The sequence below is a fragment of the Ochotona curzoniae genome, unplaced genomic scaffold, assembly GCF_017591425.1.
Source record: "Ochotona curzoniae isolate NIBS_2020 unplaced genomic scaffold, NIBS_Ocur_1.0 contig_3819, whole genome shotgun sequence".
Taxonomy (NCBI): Eukaryota; Metazoa; Chordata; class Mammalia; order Lagomorpha; family Ochotonidae; genus Ochotona; species Ochotona curzoniae.
In genome coordinates this window covers 49,914,054-49,937,357 of record NW_024466004.1, presented here as the reverse complement: position 1 = coordinate 49,937,357, position 23,304 = coordinate 49,914,054, and the positions used below count along the sequence as shown (strand labels likewise).

At 35.0% G+C, this 23,304-nt stretch overlaps 1 protein-coding gene across 1 annotated transcript in view; it reads left to right on the top strand.

The window, feature by feature from the left end:
* ASCC3 (activating signal cointegrator 1 complex subunit 3) overlaps window positions 1-23,304 on the top strand; it is a 294,902-nt gene that overhangs the window by 193,839 nt on the left and 77,759 nt on the right. Inside the window, exons 31-34 of the mRNA XM_040983825.1 lie at window positions 16,186-16,323; window positions 16,417-16,537; window positions 17,347-17,479; window positions 20,695-20,820. Of these exons, the coding sequence (XP_040839759.1) occupies window positions 16,186-16,323; window positions 16,417-16,537; window positions 17,347-17,479; window positions 20,695-20,820 (518 nt within the window). The remainder of the gene's footprint in view (window positions 1-16,185; window positions 16,324-16,416; window positions 16,538-17,346; window positions 17,480-20,694; window positions 20,821-23,304) is intronic.

Genomic DNA, 23,304 nt, shown 5'->3' with positions numbered 1-23,304 from the left:
ATTACAGCTTTATTGTTATTATTATAGGTTTCTCTTTATTCACAATTACTTCCTCAACATAGAGTTCTAAGAATGAAATTAAATGGATCAGTCAAAAAGTGAGCATTTTACTGCTTTTATACGCAGTGCTAACCTCTTTCTAAAAGCATTGTACTAATTGTTGTAGTTTTTCACAATGTACACATTATCAGCATATGAAAGTAACAGCTTTTCTACATACTCATTTGCGGTATTTTAGTAATATAACTGTTAACTTGTTGTTTTAGTGCATGCCTTGCTTTTGTATATTTGATTATGTGTTAATTGTCTTTTTTATTCTTTGTTGTTTTGGAATTTCCCCCCTTTTTAAAAATCTATTTAGTATAGCATTTGTTTAAAAGCATTTTTCTAAAATCATGTATAAAGACAAGTGATACCACTTTTTTTACATGTGCATTTTTGCCCTTACATGCATAATCGTCATCCTTCTGGTATAGTAATTTTGCTAGCTCATTGCTTGATTATATCATATATTTTTATAACTAGAAGATTTTACTTTATGATTGAGTCTGTTAATACCAATTTTTTTGTTTCTTCTTACTACTTCCAAATGTAGATATTTCTTCTTGCGCCTCCATAGATTTAATAATACTTTAATTTTTTGTATGTCTTCAGTTTTCCTTTTTTGTTTTCCCAGTTTTTAATAATATTTTCCTAGATGTAGCAGTGATGGGATCAATAAAGTAACTTTTGCCTTGTCATGTCTGCTCTGGGCTTCTTCCATGACTCACCAGCCTGGAGGGGACTGCTGTTTAGCAGCGGTGAGAAAGCAATGCTCCAAAGGCACCGTGTCCAACCTGGACAGTTGGCACATTTCTACCTTTCCATTTAATAGAACTCACTTAGGATTGGTAGTACTGTGTGTTTGTTGTAGTAAGTTATATTTAACCAATACTTCTGTTTAAGCTTCTTGCTTAGTTTCACAGATAACTAAAACTCAAAACTAATTTACAGGGTATCAATTTCCCAAAGTAAATTGATAAAAGCTATCATTTTTTCTTGAAAATTTCATTATTACTTCTTTAATGTTCTTTAATACCAAATACTTGCTCAGGATAGTAATTCAAGGTCAAAATAATGTCAAAAAACGCAAAAAATCTTTTGTTGTTTAGTAGATATGCCTGAATGATTTACCTTGTTGTGCCTAAAATATCAGCATTTAAAAGGCAAATGTTGAAAAATGCATGTATGGAATATTGATGATTTGGTTTATGCACTGCACATATACAGGCTTAATTTTATCTCTGTAAGATTTTATACCTAACAGTATTCCAAATGTGGACTTTTCTTTGAAGTTATGGTACAAAGTACATACCTACTAACACATTTGGGTGATTGCTCAGAGTATGCCAGCGCTGTGCATTTAGCACATGTGTGACTCACATTAGCTTCAAATGTGAACCTCATGTGCTGTTTCAAGTTGTGATGTACTTCGACTACTTTAGAAGAAATGTTAATGTGTGATGCTAAAGTGAACTGGGGATATTTCAGACATTATATGTTTTGTGTTAAATCAGTAAAGAAATTTCTCAGTACAAGTAAATAGAGAATTTTACTTCATGGTTTCTTCTGTTTTTATTTAATTTTGCTGCTAAAATGAGGCAGAAATTATGTTATTTTCAAACATTTTGTTTCATTAGCCCCATCTCACAAATAAAGCCACCCAGGCATTATTTTTACAACAGTTTCTAAAGCAACCACCTGTAAAGTAATAAATTTCAGGGTATTTGCAACTGATTACTTTGTCAGTTAGGAATGATTATATACCTAAATCTACTCTAAAACGGGGTTTTCGTTTTTAACCTCTAAACGATCAACCTAAAGAATTGTTTGCATTAGTCTTTTATTGGTTACATTCCATAATATTCTGGGGTGAAAACTGCATGACTATTTCTGTTGCCATGCTTGTGCCATGGTCAGTGTTTTCTTTGAAAGTACACAGGTAACCGACTGACTTGTGAACAAACAAAATGTTTTAAGGAAGTACAGCAACTGTCACTGTGGCTTCTGTGGGACAGGTGTCTTTGTCATAAGGCAGCATCCAAATGCTTCTTCAGTTGCGTGACCTTAACTGTTAGTGATAGAGTGGGTTGGGAGCAGGAGGGAAAAAAAAACTAGCATGAATCATAAGAGGATCGAGAGAGGCTATATTTAAGATATATATTTTTTTAAACTATCAATCTAATCAAGCTAGGATAGTCTCAGAATAAAATATTGGAACTTTGAGTAAGTTTTTGAAACTTCAAGTTAAGACATGAGATATGAGTATGAATTTTTGTCACTGGCATACAGCATTAAAAGTGCTGTGCTTCTCTGGCTGCTGTTTGAGGGGGTGATAATCAGACACTGGCTTAAATAGAAAGGTTTCCCTATCCCATTCATAAACTCTTTAACATAAAAGGAAATGACAGCATTTCACTCACAGGACACAGTATGTTAAATGAGCTGAGAGCTGAGCTAGGAGGGGAGCAGCTCAGCTGAGAGGTAAACAGAAGCCAGCTTGTGCAAGGTATAAAGAATGGTATAAGGACTTTGAATTTTATTCCAAGTACTGTGGGGAAACAATCATTTCTTTATTAAGCAAGCATTTGTTGAGTTCCTTTTGTGATCTGAAAGTTTTTGTCCTTGCAGAGTTAGGCTAATACCATGGAGAGTATTAATAATCCTTGGTATAAGTAATCCTTGAGGAATTGTTTCAGTTGAGGCAAGAAATGAGCAGCTGGCAGAGAACACTAGGAAAGTGATGCCAGCATGGTTGTACAGTGGCGTGAAACCCTGAAGAAGAGAAGGTTCCAGGGAGGAAGGAGTTCTGGGTTCACATGTTAAATGAAGTTCATATGTTAATGGGAGTTCATATGTTAATGAGAGTTCAGTAGGATAATATCAGAGAAACACCCATTAGATTTAGCCCTTGAAGATCCTAAACAAAATTGACTAGCAGTGTCATTGACATGTTGGGAATGGTTTGAAAAGTAGTGGATAGTGGGGAAAGAATGGAAGTAAATTCCTTTTATAATCTTTGTAATGCACTTAAATTTATGTCTTAATTTAACACTCAGTAAGTATGTTCTGTCAGCCTCTGCCAGATTCTCTTTCATCTAATTTTATCTTCTGCAAAAGTGCATAGCACTAGGCTCTCTATAACACTGAAAGAGCATTGGCAAGGCCCTTTCTTATGAGTGGCTGTACTGACTGAAAGATCAGAATACTGCTGTGTTTATTCTCCTGCATCCAGGGAGGACACACTATGAACAGGCAGAGTGTTGGCTGAAGATTTGACTTGTTTTTTCAGGTCTTGCTTACTTTCTCCCCACTAACTCCTCAAAAGATCTTGCCAGTCAGTAGCAGAACTACACCCTTCCTTCTTTTTAACCTTTTTTATTTTGTTTTATGGTATAGTTCCATAAGTTCTAGATTTTGAGTTGTTACTGTTAGACCTAATTTATGCCTTGTGGTTAGTAAAAAGCCATGGAGTGATCTCAGGCCTGACACCCCCAGTGTGGGTGATATGCAAGAATTCCTTTCCTTCTGCTTCCAACATTGGAAACAGTAGTCTTGTCCACTTTCCCCTATTCCTCAAACCTGCCTACCCTAAACAGTGGCCCACGTGGCCATGCATCCTTCTCAACTATGTAAACACCGTCACAAATAAAATTTCAAAAATAAATAATAAAAATTCTCACATTAAGTGTGAGCATTTCAGACATCATAGCTAGTTAGCATATCTTGGAAATGGAGGCCCTCTGCAGGGGCTGCAAATCTGGCAGACATTTGTTTTAACTACCATCAGATAATTATAAATAAGAACCCTTTTTTCATAACCTCTCAGCTTTATGTTTTAGTACAGGGTTGAGAGCTGTAACTCCCATCTTAGCTCCCATATTCCCCTCTTTTGATTTTTTCTTAAAAGCTCCATTGATGAGTCATTCTGTAGTGAAGCCATATTTGTTCCATGTTGCCATGATGTGGTTGGTCATGAGTTAGTGTTCTGTATGATCTGATGTTGTGAAGGAAAGATCGAGGACTAGGACCTCAGCTCAGAAATGCATTCAGCCACAGTTTAGCAACAGAAAATAGGAATTCTCAGGCTATGTTTACCTGGAGTCGATCATTAAAAATAACTTGCTCACTTCTGCAGTTTACAGCCATTATTTCAAAGAATCTGGCTAGCATTACCTCACTAGGAATTGTACTTCTATAGAATTTTGATAACCAGTAGCACAAAGTTGAAAAAAGAAAAATATAGGAAAAAACAAACACAGTCATTTAAAAGAAAATTGCATTTGCACGTTAAAGGTAAACAGTTAATAATAGCAAATTTTATAGTTAATTGATTATTTGCCCCAATGCAAGTAAATTTAGCATATACTAATCTAAGATTTGGAAAACTCAAGTCAACAACGCCAACCAATGCAGATTTATAGACCTACATATATGTTTATGTGTGTGCATGTCTATATATGTACGTATATTTTGTTTTTAAGCTATAGTGTCTGATCTTTTGAAGTTTCAGTCTACTAACATGACAACTTATTCACAGAAAGGCTTGAAGCCCTTGAAATCAGGAAGCACTATTTTTAGATATGCCAGCGTTCAAAATTGTGTTCCATTATGAAGACAGCAGATTCTGATTAAACCCATGTGAGCAATCACATTTTCAAGAGAAACAAAAATATTTCTTAAGGTGAATCATTTCATGTTTGCTTACAAATACATTAGTTAACTAAAGTTTGAGAAACCTGGGAGTTTCAGGGATATCTGTAAACCTAGCAGACAAATATTTAAGACCAGAACCAGGGGAGTCAACATTGCGTCACGTCAGATAAACCTGCAGCCTGCCATGCTGGCATGCCATGTGGTGTCAGTTCATGTCCCAGCTGCTTTGCTTCCAGTCAAGCATCATAGTAATGACCTAGGAAGACAGTAGAGGATGCCAAGTCCTAAGCCCCCGCACCCAAGTGGAAGACCCAGAGGAAGCTCCTAACTACCGACTTCAGCTGGGTGCAATCTCAGTAATGGTTGCTGGTTGGAGAGTAAACGAGCAGATGAAAGATCTGTCTCTCCCTCTTTCTGCAACTGGTCTTATAAACAAATAAATCTTCAACATAAAGAATAAAACCAACAGCTGTACAGCAAATGACATTGAAACTCAGAAATTTTACCAGTCAAATCTGCTATAATTAATTCTTGTCAGGTTTTATCTTTATTAGCAGTCTCTTGAATCTGTCAGTTTTCTTTTTCAAGATTTTGGAATAAAACTGGGGGAGGGGTAGTTATCTCATTGGTCTTTATGAGAAGCCTGTTTTCACAAATGTTTGTTGCAGACATGATTATAAATTCTTCCCCAGAGCAGCCAAAACTGCAAATGACAAGACTTAAAAACATCTCAGTGCAGGTTTGGAAAATAATTCAGCAACAGAAAAGAAGACAGTTATGCCTACAATGCAGAACATTTCAGAAAGCACATGAGTGCTTTACAAACTATTACAGAATCTCAGTCGCTGACAACACAGCAGCAATTTTAAAGAACTCCTTCCCCCATTTTAACAATTGTGATTTATCCCACGAGGAACATCAGACCTGTGCTAATATTATATTATCTCTAGAACATTTACATCAAAAACATACTTATATAAATGGAACTAAAAGTTTATGCTTACAGCTTAACAAAAGTTTCCATACAAAGTCATCCTGATTAGGCATAATCTCTACAAATTGGGTCTGTATCCTTTGAGAGTTTCCAGCAGAGAACTTTGTGAGAAAAAAATCTGTCGGTGATTCTAGGTTTTGTAAAAACATTTTATCAAAATAGGATGCCTTGTCTTTATGAAGTCACTCAAATATATGATTTAATCAAGCAAAAACCAGATTTAATTGCACATATAAAGCACTAAAATACATATAATTTTAAAAGATGCTGAAAATTTAAAGCTTGTAAGACTCGGTTTTCCAAACATTAAGAACCCAACAAAGATGGTACAGTTTACGTGAGATTGTCTTAGCAAAAGCTTAAATGTGTTTCCCTCATTAAATCACAGAAAGCTCTTTTACTGTATTTTGCTTGATAGTATGCTCATCCAGATAACTTGGAAGTTAAACCTGGTAGAAAATAACCCAATTTGGACATTGACATAATGTTCTTGCCGAGTTAGAAGTATGCATCATGGGGCCCTGAGCAGTAGCCTAGTGGCTAAAGCCCTCGCTTTGCACATGCCAGTATCCCGTATGGGCACCGGTTCTAATCCCAGCAGCCCCACTTCCCATCCAGCTCCCTGGTTGTGGCCTGGGAAAGCAATCGAGAATGGCCCAATGGTTTGGGATACTGTACCTGAATGGGAAACCCGAAGCTCTGGTCTTCTGGCTTCGGATTGGCGTAGCTCCAGCCGTTGTGGCCACTTGGGGACTGAATCAGTGGATAGAAGATCTTCCTCTCTGTCTCTCCTCCTCTCTGCATATCTGACTTTCTAATAAAAGTAAAATAAACTTAAAAAAGAAGTATACATCATTATAAAAGAACTAGAAAACTTTGAGTAGAATAACATTTTTAAATTTATTTATCCATTTTGAAGATTACCTATTTATTTGAAATGCAAATTTAGCAGAGAGACCAAAGAGAGAAAGATCTTCCATCCACTGGTTCATTCCCCAAATGACTGTAACAGCTGGAGCTCAACTGTTACAAAGCCAGGAGCTTCTTCCATATCTCTCACAAGGTTGTAGTGGTCAAAAGAATTGAGCCTACTCAATGCCAAAAACAGGAAACTGAGACGGAAATGGAGCACCAGGACATGAACTTGTGACCACGTATGATACTGGGGCTGCAAGCAGAGGCTTAGCCTACTGCACCTCAGTCCTGGTCTCTAGAATACCGTTCTAATAACAGGCCATAACAGTCAGAACCTGGGAGGAGAAAATAGCTGACAAAATTTGTTAAAAAGAACAAAATCAAATGGCTTATAAACATATGAAAAAATGCTCAGGCTCCATGGCTGTCAGGGAGATGCAAATGAAAAGCACATTGAGATTCTACTTAATTCCAGTGAGGTTGGCCTACACTCAGAAAACTCTGCTAACAAGACCTGTTGGTGTGGATGTGGGAAGAAAAGACTGCCGTATGATCTGCCTATCCCACTCCTGAGAATATATGCAAAGAAAATGAGATCTGCATATGAGAAAGTGACCTGTAATCCTATATTTACAGCAGCACAATCTACAATAGCAAAGACATGGAAACAACCCAGATGCCCATCAAAAGAGGATTGGATAAAGAAACCATGGTACATCTATTCCATAGATACTATTCATCCATTGAAAAGATTGAAATTATAGCATTTGCAACCAAATGGTCCTAGGTAGAGACCATAAGACCATAATGCTCAGTGAAATAAGCCAGCCCCAAAAGGACAAATATTATATATTCTCTTTGATATAAGGCAGCCATGCAAAATACAAGCTCGATAGCCCTTTCAATACTGTTTCTGCTACATCTCAAGGGGTTTGTTATTTTTGTTTGTATTTTCATTCATTCAAAAACACTTTTTATTTTTCTTATTAATTTTTTCTCTCATAAGTCACATGGTAGCATCATTTTCTCCAAGATGGTTTTTTATTTTCTTTTTCATTTCTTTGGTGACACAGTAGTCATTCACTAATGTGTTTAACTTCATGACATAAATTTTCCTAACTTTTTTCCTGTTGTTGATTTTGTTTTATGGCTTTTCATTTAAGATAATATATAGTCACTGGGTAGTAGAGAGACTATCACATACAGATGTGAAGATACAATGCAGTATGCATCTCTACTTCCAAATCAAAGATGGACTCCCAATGAAACTGCTAAATATATCTTGATGATAGGATGCTGGACTGTCTTCCATTGTCTGTACCTGCACCTAAATAGCAGAATAATGGAATTATGACTGCTTATGAAGGAGTAGACTGTTGTGATATAGGGTAAATCATTGGGACAGAAGGAGTTTGGGCAAGTGGGTAAAGGCAATCCCAGAGCTTATTGGGATAATGGAATTGTATCATAAAATAAAAAATAATTTTTTAAAAAATGCTGAGAATTTTAAAGGAAGGAGTCAATTAAATGTAAACTAAAAGAAGAAGCTACAGGTCAGAAGTTAGTTTAAAATGTTCACAAATGGATTTTAAAATCAAAGCTCAAAATATCCTATAAATATTTATTATCAAAATTTATATAATAGAATAACTTTATTGCTTTAACATAAGGGATCAAATCATTGTTTTATGTATTTGAAAGATATGTTTACAAAGAGACAGAAATAAAGTCTTCCATTCACTGATGATCTCCTCCAGTTGCCAAACAGCCAAAGCTGGGCCATACCACAGCTGGGAGTAAGGAAGTCCATCCACATCTCCAACATGAGATACACAAGGATCCAGCATTTGGGCTGTTTTCCACTCCTTTTCCGAGTGCATCCTTAGGGTGGAAATGGAGCAGATGCAGAAAAGCTGTGACGCAAACAGGCATTCATGGGAGTTTGCTATGGCAAATAGCAGCTTAAACTGCTCTGCCACAAATCCAGGCCAATCTGTTAATTTTTTTCCATATATTAATTTAGAGCTATTTCAAAACTTCAGTAACTTATTACCAAGTCAAAACTTAGCAAGCAATTTTGAGCAGTCAAATATAAGTAACAAAAATGTGTACCAAAAGACCCAAAACCTCTTTAGATTTTAAGAAGAGAAAAGTGCATATGTTTGGAAACAATTGTATTTACCAACTTGTTTTTCAACAGCTTTACTTAAACAGCCTAAAATTAAAATATTGATAAGTATAGTTACGTCAAATCACAATCTTGCCATAGAATAACTATTGATGCTGAATTGAACTTTGTAAGAAGTATTGATCAGCACATCATACCTGTACCTCTTTTATTAGTATTTAGGTTAATGTTATTCTTTTATGGTTAGAAATAACTGGAAAAAATAAGTATAACTTGCTTGAGCAGCAAACCAAAGTACAAACATGTCAGTGACTCTGAAAGCATCTTTAGTTTTTGGCCAACAAATTTAAAGCAGTCTGTCATCACAGATTTAAGTGACATGAACCTAAAAGGTGTTTTGGATTAATTTTATAGTTTTAATTTATATGAGCATTTATTTATCTTTAAGTCAATTAAAACAACTCTGAACAGATTTTTCTCATGCACACAACATGCAACACACACACACAACATGCAGCACAAAACAAAACAACAAAGCAGTGTCTCTAACAGCTTTTTAAAATCTTTAACTTCTTTTGAAAATTGCTATCAATCAATTAGAATTGCTTATTGCTCTTAGTAACTTTCTCAGTTGGAACTTCAAAGAAAAATCTTACTTTACCTGATCATTAGCTTGGAAAATAGCTCTAGTCCATTTAAAGGAGTTGGGCATTTTCAGTTTTAACAAAAGGTTTATCTTCAGTTCTGATTCAGTTGGCACTCTAATAGTTAGAGAATTGCTTTTTGTTGCATTGCAGTTCTGATTTCTTCTTCCCCACTGTCATTGACATCAGGAGTATCATTGGGAATTTACTACAGCTTTAAGAAGATCAGCGGTTTCCCTGGGCCTTTTCTCTACCCTCAAGTTGAGATGCAACTGTAGATTCAGCATTTTCCAAATTACAAGGACTCCTAGCATGTCTTCTTGGGCATCAATTGTCACAGACACAATGATTGGAAGGTTTAAAGCACCTATTAAATTTCTGACAGAGCCATAGTATAACAGTTCAGAATTTAACAGCAAGTTCTTTTTAAAATCTAACACATACATAGGCCAACAGTATGATAGGAGAAAGACATTTCCTTCCCCTTACCCAAACTGGAGTCCATGGACTCCTTGAAGGAAACTTTTTCCTCTTACTAACAAAGTATTCATAGATACCTCAGTCATGGTGTCAGCTCACCATGTATAGCTCTGGGGTGGAGTGCAAATGGTCATTGGGCTTCCCCACTAATGTGAGAGGCCAGATGAACAATGTGCCCCCAAATCCTTTCATGGTTGCCAATATTATTAATGAACAAATAATCAGACCCTTGTTGTTTAGTATTTCAGTAGCAAATTTACAAGAGATAAATATTGGTAAAAGGAAATAATTTATTTCAAGAATCCAGCATCTTGGAGAAAGAGCAATCTTTTGATTTTTTAAAAAAAGTGTTTTTCCCCACAAATTTTAATTCTTACAAATACTGTGTTTATTCATGCAAAATTATGCTACCTTAGAAAAGTAGTTTTTAACATCCCTTGCATCAACTTTTTCTCCATTTTATTGCATTTTTTTGTTATTGGAAAGGCATATTTACAAGAAGAGACAGATCTTCCATTCATTGGTTCACTTCACAAGTGACCTCAACAGCAGGAGCTGAGCTGACCCAGAGCCAGGAGCTTCTTCCGGGTCTCCCATACAGGTGCAGGGTCTCAAGCCATCCTCGACTGCTTTCCCAGGCCATAAGCAGGGAGCTAAATGGGAAATAGAGCAGTTGGGAGTTGATCGAGCAACCACATGGAATCCTGGCACATGCAAGGCAAGGATGTAGCTACTGAACCAAAAGCTTTTCAGTTTGTGAAGGTTCTCACCATTCGTATGTTGTAACCCAAATTCTTCAAAGATGGAAATAGTCAGGGGCTGATGTAGTGGCTCAATAGGCTAATCTTTCTCTGCCTGCAGCTCCAGCATCCCAAATATATATCAGTCCCTGCTGCTCCACTTCTGATCCAGCTTTCTGCATGTGGACTAGGAAAAGCAGTGGAGAATGCCATAAGCTCTTGGGCCCTGCATCCATGTAAGCAATCCAGAAGAAGCTCCCGGCTCCTGGCTTTGGAATGGCTCAGTTCCTGTCATTGCAGCCATTTGGGGAGTGGACCTGTGGATAGAAGGTGTCTTTGTCTCTCCTCTATAAAATCTGTCTTTCAAGTAATCTTAAAAAATGGAAATATTTTAAAGTTGTATTCAGAAATATAACTTCTTACATTGGAATTTTCTACCATTGTAGAGAATTAAATTAGAAACATGAATTATGTAAAGTTTTTAAATTCTGATGGTTCAGTTTTGATATTTTTATAATTAAGGATTCAGCCATGATTTTTAAAGAAATGAACCACATACACATACTGTGTTTGGGACTAATATAACAAAGATTTGCTGTTTGTTATTTAGATTCTATGTTTATGTATTGAATTCATCATGTATTGACTTAACATGAGCCTTACAGATAAAAACATCCACATGCACTTGTGTATTGACAGTATGGTGACCCACTTTGAGGTTTGATTTTCTGTCAGCTACAGAGAGGTGATAAGGGAACATAAGTTTGGGAAATGGTAACAAAATTTAGAAACTTTCCTTCTTAATTTATTTCTTTGGTTATTTTCTAACAATAGACCAATAGAATAGTCTGAAGCATTTCATATTCCAGTTATTAATCCTGCCATCTAGAGAATTTTTCATGCAGAAGTGTGTTATAAGAAATTAACACTTGATAATTGTAAGGAAATGTTTTAACTTCAATAACATCTGTACAGATGAGATATATTTAATCACCTTTCTTCAGAAAAGTCTTGGCAGCTCTCGTGATTCTTCTGTACATCTTTTATTGTACATTTTAGACAATTGATAAGCATTATTCAGTGGCATATGGTCTGAGTCTGACATGCTTTGAAAAGAGTATGGAGTTCTGATAATGGGGATTCTGTGAAAATGGGAAAACCGGCACAAGAGATATGCTTTGAGAAAGTATGGGTTTTTAACATCTTGAAACAATACATCACACTCAAAGGGACAGAATTGGACTGCACAATCTGTTAGCTCATTCTTGTCCAATCTGGTCTCCTCCTTTCTTTTGGAGCCAGCATTGTCATCAACTCACTGAATTATATTCTGACTGGAATGTATTTCATCCACATACAGAGTAAATGTATCTACTTAAATGGAATCCTATCTTTCTACAAAAGCTTTTTGAGTATAATAAATTTAAAATATAAAAAAACTTCTATTAAGTTAAAGTAAATGCTTCAACAGTTTACATATGTGCCTTCTCCCCCACCACCCCCAAAAATAAAAAGACCACTACTTAAAGGAACATAGATCTGTTTCTATTTTATGTACAATATTGAATAATTTGGAGAGTTTAACTATAAGGTGATCAGATGTATTTCTAAGTTTATTTATTAGAAAGATATCCATATGTTGCAACAAGTTTCTGCTGAACAAAAACTATGGAAATAAAATTTTTACCAAAGTGTTTATTTTATTTTCTGTTTTATGGCAGTCTTTTTAAATAAGAAGTAATCCCATTATCCAAATCATCCATTTTATGTAATAAAGAATTTTTTCTACTCCCCATCTAGAATTGTACTAGCAATCCTTGGAAAATTAAGATAGTAACCAAAATGTTTGTTGTAATGAAACTAGATTGTGGAAGGCTACTGTTTGGTATTAAAGAGTCAGTTTTTGTTTTTTAAACATGTCAAGTTTTGTTACTGAGGTGTTATATTAAGACTACCTTCCTTCATTTGTTTAACTGAAACATTTTTAAGCATAACAACAAGATATTAATAATTCAATCTGCAAAATTATATCTTCAGATTTATATAGACTATTTTAGCAGTATTTTTGTGCATAATGATTGAGTCACAGCTATAGATTCTGCTCTTTTGTGTTCAAATAATTTGGAATTCAGCCACAAAAACCAGATAGTAAATGAAGTTGTTGGTTTGGGGTTTTTTTGTGATTGTTCTCTTGAGGATATTAAGTCCTTGCCAGTTCAGATCGGCGGGTAGACCTTTTTAATGCGTTGATTTATGTGAAAATGGGGGTGGGGGAGAGTGAGAAGCAGCCAGCCCTTCCTGTTGTTCCCATCAGGCAGGGTATTAATACCTTACCAGACATCCTGCTATAGGATTCTTCCATACCTCTCCTGTGACAAGTGCTACATTTTTATAGGTTTAAGTGACATTGCCGTGATCACTATATGTTGCACAAATATACCTTTATTTTAGTTGTAAAATTGAAAGTAAAAAATTCCTGAAACTAATTGCAAGATGAGGGACCTTAGTGAATGTATTACTGATTATATAAATTGAAGATATTTTATACAGTGATCTATTAAACAAGATATAGGTAACAGACTATCACTGAAAAATAGCTAAAATTAATTTATGTGACAAGTACCTTTATAGCATTTCCTTGTAGTCAGCTTGCATAGCCTTTGCTTATTTTGGTGTTAAGTGAATTTATGTTAATATATTTCCATTTACTAGCTGACATTTCATAAAGTAAAGGCTATAGGAATATTAGGTGAATATTAATCAGAATGAACCTCTTAAACATTGCATTTAGTTTGTGAAAGTTATTAAGTAACATTTCTGGTGTGCATTTCATTAACTTATCAGTCAATCTGTGTGGAAATTTTTAATTTTTTTCATTTAAAAATAGTTTAAAAAATTGTACAAATTTGTGATATACTATATGGTGTGATACCATACTTATATCTGCCTTAATCAGTATAAAGCTATATTTCATTTATCCACTTTATGAATTATTAGTGTTAAACAGCTTCCTGTCAATAAGAAAACGCAAGGCCTTAATGGGTATAGAAACAAAAAGAAGAATGATGAAACCACATGGAGTGTTTTACCATTCAGATATTTTAGTCTTATGCATTTTTACTTAACTGCAGCAGCCAGCTAAATTTTCTCTACCTAGGAAATATAAGCCAGTTTGGACTACCCTAAAATCCGCCAAATTCAGTAAAACTTATGCTTCAACACTATAAACTAAAACACTATACTAAAATGAAAATAGACATGAAACAGCTGAGTAGTATCCTATAGCCATTTTAAGGTGTATAGCAGCCGGTTGTGTATATAATCTAAAATTGAAATGTCAATGAAGTGGTCATAGGATGTGGTTAAGAAATTGCATTTTCTAACTCAGTAACATGTCAGTTAACCCCATAATGTTGTAAATTATTTTTGATATTATATTGTGGCTTTTCCTTGGACGGGATGATAATCTGCCAGCTCTGCTTTCAGACCAGAGATGGTCTCCCCAAGAAACTGTTGAATTTATCTGGACAATAAGAGGCTGGACTATAGCTATGCATGGTACATGCTTGCAATGAAGGAATCGTAACTGGATTTGAACTGTAATACAGCAACAAGGTGGAGAAATCCACCATGGGAAGAAGGCACGGAGCGAGCAGGGTTGGGGGAATCCCAGAGCCTATGAAACTGTGTCACAGAATGAAACTAAAAAAAAATAAAAATAAAAAACACAGGTAATATTAAAAAAATATTTTAATCAGTGTCACTGTTGATTGATCAGATATGTAAATAAAATAAATTTTTGTCCTTACCTTATTCTCTCTATAAAAATAAATTACTAAATGATGAAATACAAATAAATAAAACTATATTGAGTTAGTAATATAGTCAGTGAATGTGTATTACATGTATTTAGGGGAAGATTTCCTAAGCAATAGAGCAAAAGAACTAAGAAATTTAATTCTTTTAAGGTTTTTCTTTTTCAAGAATTAAAAATACATACTTATTCGAAAGCAGAGTTACAGAGACAAAAAGGGAAGTACAAAGAGAAAAGTGTTGCATCCACTGGTTCACTCCTCAATCACAACGGGTGATGTCAGCAAAGCTGAATCCTGGAGCCAGGAGCTTCATCCAGGTCTTCTACAGGGGTGCAAAAGCCCAAGAACTTGGCTGTCCTCCACTGCTTTTTCAGACGCATTAGTAAGGAGCTGGATAGGAAGAAGAGCATCCAAGACTGGAACAGATGCCCATATGGGATGTTGATGCTGCGAGCAACATATTGATATGCTAGGCTGCATTGCCTGCCCCTGATCCATTAAATTTTTTAAAATCATAAATAAAAGGAAAGCATGAATAAACCAGATAAAAAATATTTGTAGCACAAGATGGGCAAGGAATTGATAGCTTTGGTACAAAAAAGTAACTTTCACAAACTAATATGGGAAAAGGCTACCATACACACTTAGAAATATAAAATGGTAAAGTATTAATGAAAAAAATCGTAATTTTTGATTAAAGGAATTCATAAGTACACAAAATCCCTGTCTATTTTCTTATGCTCTTTTTAATATATTAAATTAAAATGGGCATTGAAACGTTAAGGATTTTCCTAGCATTCTGAAGTGACTTTGTGATTCCTAATTTCAATCATGCTAATTATTTTTATCTTTTGTAAGGAATTTATGGATACTTTCGATTCTAAGGATAGCAACAAATGCCTGATATTAACAACAGGACAATTCTTATCAGTTCTCATGTTAATATATTAGTGCAAAGAAAATTGATCCCATGTATTTCATAGGTATAGTTTTAAAAATATGATATGTGTTTGTTTCCTCTTTGTTTCTTTGCTTCTCTCTTTTAATTGTTTTTAAGATTTGTATTTATTCAAGTGGCAGAGTTCAGGAGAAAATGTAGAGCAAAAAGAAAAATTACATGCATTGGCTCACTCCCTAAATGCAGTAGCATCCCATTTCCCACATGGAGGCAAGGGCCCAAGTACTTGGGTCATTTGCTGCTTTCTGAAGCACATTAGCAGGTATCAGAAGTGGAGTAGCCAGGGCTAGAAAAAACACCCATGTGGAATGTTGGAGTCACTGGTAGCAGCTTAACATGCTGTGCCGTGGTGCCAACTCAATACATTTAACTTTAATCCTTAGTATTTATGGGACCTTTATTTTTATATATCGGAAATCAAAATTAACCAAATGTAGTCTTATAACAGCAAGGTTTATTTATTTTTATTGGAAGGTCAGATTTATAGAGAAAAGAAGAACAAAGACCTTCCATCTGATGGTTCACTCCCAAAAGGACCACAGCAGCAGGAGTTGAGCCATTCCAGAGCTAGGAACCAGGAGCTTTTTCTGGGTCTGCCACATGGATGTGGTGTTCCAAGGCGTTGGGCCATCCTCCACTCCTTTCCCAGGCTGCAGGCAAGATGCTGGAAAAGAGATGGACACCCATAATGGATCCTGACACATGCAAGGCAAAGAATTTAACCACTAGGTTACCACTCAAAGCCACAAGTTCAGCCTTAAATGTAAATTTTAAAAATATTGCAGTTGGAATGTTAAATTGTCTTTTTATTTGCAGATGGAGAACATCATTGGAACACTAAAAGATTCCAACTTGAAGCTGACTCTTGCTTTTGGAATAGGAATGCATCATGCTGGGCTACATGAGAGGGACCGAAAAACAGTAGAGGAGCTATTTGTAAATTGTAAAATTCAGGTACCTTGCTTTGCTTTTCTTCCCACACACATATTTAAATGTAACCTTAAGAATATTTTACCCTGATATAAAAATATTATATCTTGTCTTTAGGTGCTTATTGCTACAAGCACATTAGCCTGGGGTGTAAACTTTCCAGCTCATTTAGTAATTATTAAGGGAACAGAATATTATGATGGAAAAACAAGACGTTACGTGGATTTTCCCATTACAGGTAAGTCTTGAGTTATGTTTGCCTTAATTGAATTTACATTATTTTGATTTTTGAGAATTTGTCATATTTAAATGCATGATGACCAAATTATAAATTCTTGGTCTCTTTTGCAAATAATATATACAAAATACTGTAATGCTTTGTTTTGTTTTTACCTACAGTTTAGTAAAAATAAAAAATACGGATTCTTTCAAATTTGTAAATCATCAAAGTACTGATGAGTATCTGTTAGTTCCCTTCATAGTTACTTGCTTATTTAGTTACCAGTTTTCTGAATAAATCATTACTTTAGGGTACTAAATAGTAGCAATCGGAAATACAATTTATGTTTTTCTAGTGTTATATTTGATCAAAACTGTGTTTGGTTTAGTTACCTACAATTGAAAAAAATAAATTTTATACCATAGTTGGGAGGAAGGGGAGGCTTAACTAGCCTTTAAAGATTCATAGGATAAGTAATCACATACATGATGAAAGAATTTTCTGTATATGTTTGCTTTTTCTGTTTTAATTAGAATAATAATAATACCTCCAAATAATAGTATTGAGTATTTAGCCAAAGACTTCTTTCTTACCTTCACCCTTTGACAGCTCAGTTTCCTTTATAATTACTTGCTTACTTAGTTACCATTTTTCTGAATAAATCATTACTTTAAGTTACTAATAAGTAGCAATCAGAAATAGAATCTGTTGTTTTTACAATGTTTTGTTTCCTGTGTCATTATATTGTAGTGTAACAGCATACCATAACAAGTAAATATGCCTTGTTCTACCCCTTCACAGCATCCATCTTGTTCTCTATTTTGTAGATGTACTCCAGATGATGGGGCGTGCTGGGAGGCCACAGTTTGATGACCAGGGCAAAGCTGTAATTCTGGTTCATGACATAAAGAAAGACTTTTACAAAAAATTTTTGTATGAACCTTTTCCAGTAGAATCAAGGTAAATTTTACTTTAATTAACTCAAATAGCTTTATTTCATTACAAGCTGATGTTTTTAAAAGAAGCCAGGTAGAGCACTATTCATTCACTTGGCTATGGAGCCAGATGATCTGGGTTGAAATGGTGGGTTTACCATTTCTTGATTTATATTGTGCAAGTTTTAAATTCTCAGGGACTTGATGCTTCTGTCTGTGGGACTTGATGCTTCTGTCTGTAAAATGGAGATAACAATGGTATCAGCTCTCTCAAGGAGGATTTATAAGGATCAAATGCAAAGTGAACAAGTATCCGTCACTAACTAAGCATCTAACAGTGTTAATTTGGTGACAATTATGTAGTTAACAAGTATATATCAATTAAAGGGGCATGAGATTAATTTAGAATTACCCCACCCATTCCACAAATCTTCCCTCATTTTCTGAACTGAAAATGACCCTTCCCCTCAGAGTATATATTTTCATTAGTAACACTTCAGTCATCTTTTATCATAGTCTTTTCTACATGCTGTATCTCCTTTGCTGTAGTCTAACTGCATTGAGGACAAAAGTTGTTTGTGGAATATCCAGTAAATAATAATTAAATTCTTTGGGGTAAATGCTAACAATACTGATTTTTGTTAAATCTGGAAAATGTAAAAGCATTAAATGTTGTAGCATATGACTAAGACGGTGCTAAGAGAACATTTATAGCCTAAAATATATACACCAAAGGAGAGACCTTGTCAAATCAATGATTGGGACTGGTGCGATAGCTTAGCAAGCTTAATTATCTGTTTGCAGCACCAGTATCTTATATGAGTCCCAGTTCAAAGCCCAGCTACTCCACTTGAAACCCAGCTTCCTGCTAAAAGCCTGAGAAAACCACGAAGGATCGCTCAAGTTCATGGCCTTCCATACCCACATGAGTTGGATCAACTCAACTCAGAACATTTTGGCCATTTAGGGAGTGAACCAGGAAATGAAAGATATGTCTTTCTCTCTCACTCTATCTCTCCCTCTTTTTCAGTCTACCTCTCAGATAAAATAAATAAGTCCTTTTTAAAATACTCAATCTTTGCACAAAGAAAGATGCTTCACCAGTGACTCCTTCATAATGTATAAAGAAGAAATAAAATTTTACATAAACTTCTAGTAACAGAGTGAGAACAAAGTAACTTGGATTCCAAAACCTAATTTTTAAAATTTGGAGTAATATAACAAGCTTGCTCTTATGAATATATAGTTAGAACTCCTAAACAAAGCATTAGAATCAAATCTAACAGTATATAAAAAGATAATAAATTATAACCAGTTGTCTACATAAACACAATGGTGATTTATTATTTTTAAATAATGCAGTATATCATATTAGCTGGAAAAATTTTAAAATTGCATTTCATAAATGTAAAAAGAGCATTTCATAAAATCCCACACTCATGCATTTTTTTAGAAAAGCTGTTATTAAGTTTAAATAAGGGAATATCCTTATTCTGAAAAACTGTGGACAAAATATCTATAAACATCAGTTAACAAATGTGAAATGCTTTCCCATTGAGATAGAAAATAATATAGGAATTGTGATTTTACTACAACCAAGTGCTAGAGACTAGCCTCTGCAGGTGACTAAGTAAACAAGAATTTAAGCTACCTTTTTAAGCCAGATATGACTAAAACAGTACCGCAGGGCAGCTTCTGGAGTACTGATGATGTTTGGTTATGGTGTTGGCTACACAACTGTGTTTATACTGTGAGAATCAACTTAGTTGAATCTGTGTATTTCCTCCATGTATCAGTAAAATTAACATTTTGATTTTGTTCCTTGATGCACTTATTATATTTTAGCTACTACAGAATATTCTGTAGTTTACTCAATTCTCTCTTAATGTGCACTTACGGCATTTCCAGGATCCCTTATTTATATGTAACGTTGCACTGAACTGTTTTGCTTTCCTGTGCTCACATGCACATAATTTTTGGCAGGTCATAATGAAAAAGTAAAATTGTTTGGCCATAGTAATTTGTTCTGACAGATCTTGCCAAATTGCTCTCCAAATGAAGTGTGCTCATTTGTATTCTGCTACTGGTAAATTAGTGTAACATAGCAACGTAACTTACTTTTAGTAGAGAATCAGGTATACAGAGAAGAGAAGACACAGAGAGGAAGATCTTCCGTCTGATGATTCACTCCCCAAGTGAGCCACAATGGTTGGATATGAGCTGATCCAAAGCCAGGAGACCTGAACTTCTTTCGGATCTCCCATGTGGGTGCAGGGTCCCAAGGCTTTGGGGTGCCTCTTCTGCTTTCCCAGGCCACAAGCAAGGAGCTAGATAGGAAACAGGGCTGACAGGATTAAAACCGGTGCCAGTATAAGATTCCAGCATATGCAGGGTGAGGACTTCAGCCACTAAGCTACCGCACCAAGCCCAACATAGCAACCTAACTTACCAGAACCATTTTCTCATCTCCTTTGGAAAAACTATACCTGTGTATTTTTCCATATATCATAATTCATTTAGCCATGTGTGCTTTGACTAAACATTTAATGTTTATGAGTAGATGAATGAATGAATGAAATATCTTGATTGACAAATATCCTGAGATTTACAGGATACACCACTTACACCACTTTTCCATAAATATACTCCTTTGTATTTTCCAAGGTATCTCTTCTTGCTCATGTCACCTTTTGTGGCTTTCTCATCTCTTGAAAGTATTAACTGCCTCCCTGTCAGGCTTATTTTCCATGCCATGGTTTATTTCCCCAAAATTACTAATAGTAATAAGTACCCTCTGTTAGATACTTGTCATACAATAGTTACTTGTGATTGCTCTAATCAAATTATTACTACAGTTAAATCATTCTGGAAAAATATTTTTTAATTTCAGTATTTTTCTGACATTCTGCCTATGACCAGTCTAATTTATATTCACATTAAAGTGAAAGAATAAACGTACTTTTTCTAAAGAAAGCAAAATAAATATGTCGTATTCATTAATAATACAGGTTATTGAGTTACTTGTGCTAGATGATTTATGGACTCGTGGAGAAATTTAAACCAAATTTCCATCAAATAATTTAAATGACTTATTCACAGATGATATAAAAATATGTGTAAAATATGTAAATTTTAGAAAACATTTTACATCATAAAAGATTGAATCTTCACTGTGAGATTAAAACTATTCTATATTTAATTTTCTTGTATGTTTCCTGTCTTTTTGTTTTCACTGTATAGCTTATTAGGAGTACTTTCTGACCATTTAAATGCAGAAATTGCTGGTGGTACAATAACTTCTAAGCAAGATGCCTTGGATTATATCACCTGGACTTACTTTTTCCGGCGTCTTATCATGAACCCCAGGTAAGTACAGGGCTCTTTAAAGAGCAGTTATTTACGTCTCTGTGTTGTATAGAAAGGAGGCATATTTGAAAGTAATTAACTCCAAATCAGTGTCCATTCAGAATATTCAGAACTTTGACCATTCTAGGTATATAATTTAGCTCAGAGAATCAGATGATTTCTATGTTATGATCACATTCTATTATATCAGAAAATTGATGATTTTGTGCTTTTACTACTCAATGTACTTATCTTGAAATATCCTGAGCAGTTTGCTCTGTGGTTAGAAACATGGCACCTGAAATTATTAAGAAATACTAAACCGTGTGTTAGTATCTGCCCTAGATATAGTTAAAGTCTATATACTTGTGAAATTTTATGGAAAAAAATAGCATTGTTAATCAGATATCTGCAGAGAAAATCAAACTGGGGTATGGTAGAGTATGTTTTATTCCGGAGAGTATACTAGATCTTCATTCAGAACCTCATATTTGTCAGATGTCATAGTAAACTCTGAGGCATCAAGATGTAAATCGGCCACTGTCTCAAGGGCTGATCTCTCAGTGTGGGAAAGACATTCCTGTCATTGCAAGGGGAATCATAAGTGACCCATTTCCAGAAGAGAGATAACTGGATCAAATGTTAGATCCATTTTTACTTTACTTTTCCTTTGTATCTGGTGATCCTAAGCATTTTTTTGTGTTGCTGTTGGCCATTTAGACTTCTTTTGAAAAATATTGAGAGCTTTTACCTATTTATTAACTGGATTGTTTTGATGTTGTGAATTTCTTTAGCTTATATAATATACAGAAAATTTTAAAAGCTTGAGAAATTGATTTTATTAATATTTTATTTTGAAGGGGTTTGAGAAGGAATAAACTGCAAAATAAGTACAAAGAGGCACTATAGACCATCTACCAAGTTTTCTTCTCTTAACATCTTACATGACAATAATATTCTTATCAAAATCAAGAAGTTGATATTTATACAAACTGTTAGATGATCTACAAGTTTTATTCAGACTTCACCAGTTGCTGTGCTGATGTCCCTTCTCTTCCAAGGATCCAAACTAGGTCTTGCATTGCATTTAGTTTCTCTGCTTCTCTAGTTCACTCTAGTGAACAAGAGTATTCACCAGTTAATTTCTAGTGTATCCTTCAGTTTGAATTTGCCTGAAGTTTCCTCATCACTAAATTCAGGTTACATCTTTTGGGTAAGACTATCACCCAAGTGATTTTGTACTCTTCTCCATTCATAATGCTAAGAAATCCTTCTTTAGATGTCCCTTCTGTATTACTGATAGATTAAATATTCTGTAATATATTCATCTAATCTACTCATCATGTGCGTTTTATTTCTACACTGTCGTGCTGAATGTTGCCACATGTGATTTCCCTGAACTGCCCATTGTCATTTCAGACTTGCATAACTTACTGAATTAATCTGATAACTAACAAAATATTTGTGTTCTTACTTTTGTTGGTGTTAGCACTTGACATCTATTTACCTTGACTTCAAATTCCAATTTCTTTTTTTATATATTTTTCCTCCTCCTTACTTCTGTAATTCTCTAGCACTTAACCTGCTTTAATCTGTCCTCGATGTAACCTAATTTGAAAATGAACTACATGGCAGGTGGGAACTAAGGTAAGATACAGTTAGTAAGTCTTTAAATTCACAAAAGGGGCAGGAAACTCTCCAGTGTTTACAACTGTGAGAATGAGTTCAGCCAAGAGCACAGTTGGAGACCCCGATCAGAATGGGATCCCCCCAAAGAAGGAACTGAAATAGTCATCACTCCCCATCGCTCTGGTATAAACTGTCTACTATTTAATATTGTGATGAGAAACAGTCACATACAACTATAATAAACAGTGGTAGTTAGGAACAAAATAGAAACGTGAGAGGTTTAGTATAGGGGTACAAAGGAAATATTGGGGAATATAAAATATTTGGATTGTAAATTTAAAAAATTATCCTGGACCTCTGATCAGGGAGTTTTATTGGTCTGTGGCAATTTAAGTGCGTGTTATTCCTTCCTGGTTGTAGTCAGTGTAGTCCATGTCAATAGTATACTTCGTTACTTTGCTTTGCCTCACCTGCTCTATCGAATGGGCAGATATAACAATAAGGAAATTTTGTGACTGGGAGTCACATATATGCGTCTTCTTAATGACTTGGGTTAGAGTATTTGGTAGTTGTAACAGCTGCTTTCCTACCTCTTGCTGCCCCCAGAGTTAGGCATCCTCATTCTCCCACCCCACCTACTTCCTCTAAGAGGGCCAGAACAGATAACTCACACCACCTTTAAGTAAGAGGCTCCCCTCAATTTCTGTTTTTGCTGGTGTTCATCTTCCAGCCAGCAGTAGCTGTCTGGTACCCAGCTACTCTTTGTCTTCAAAGTAAAGGCATATGTGGGTGAATATTGATAAATACAACATCAGCTAATTTTCAGACTGTATTGGTTTATCCGCTTTCAACCATCTGGTGCTAATTCCTTTAAAA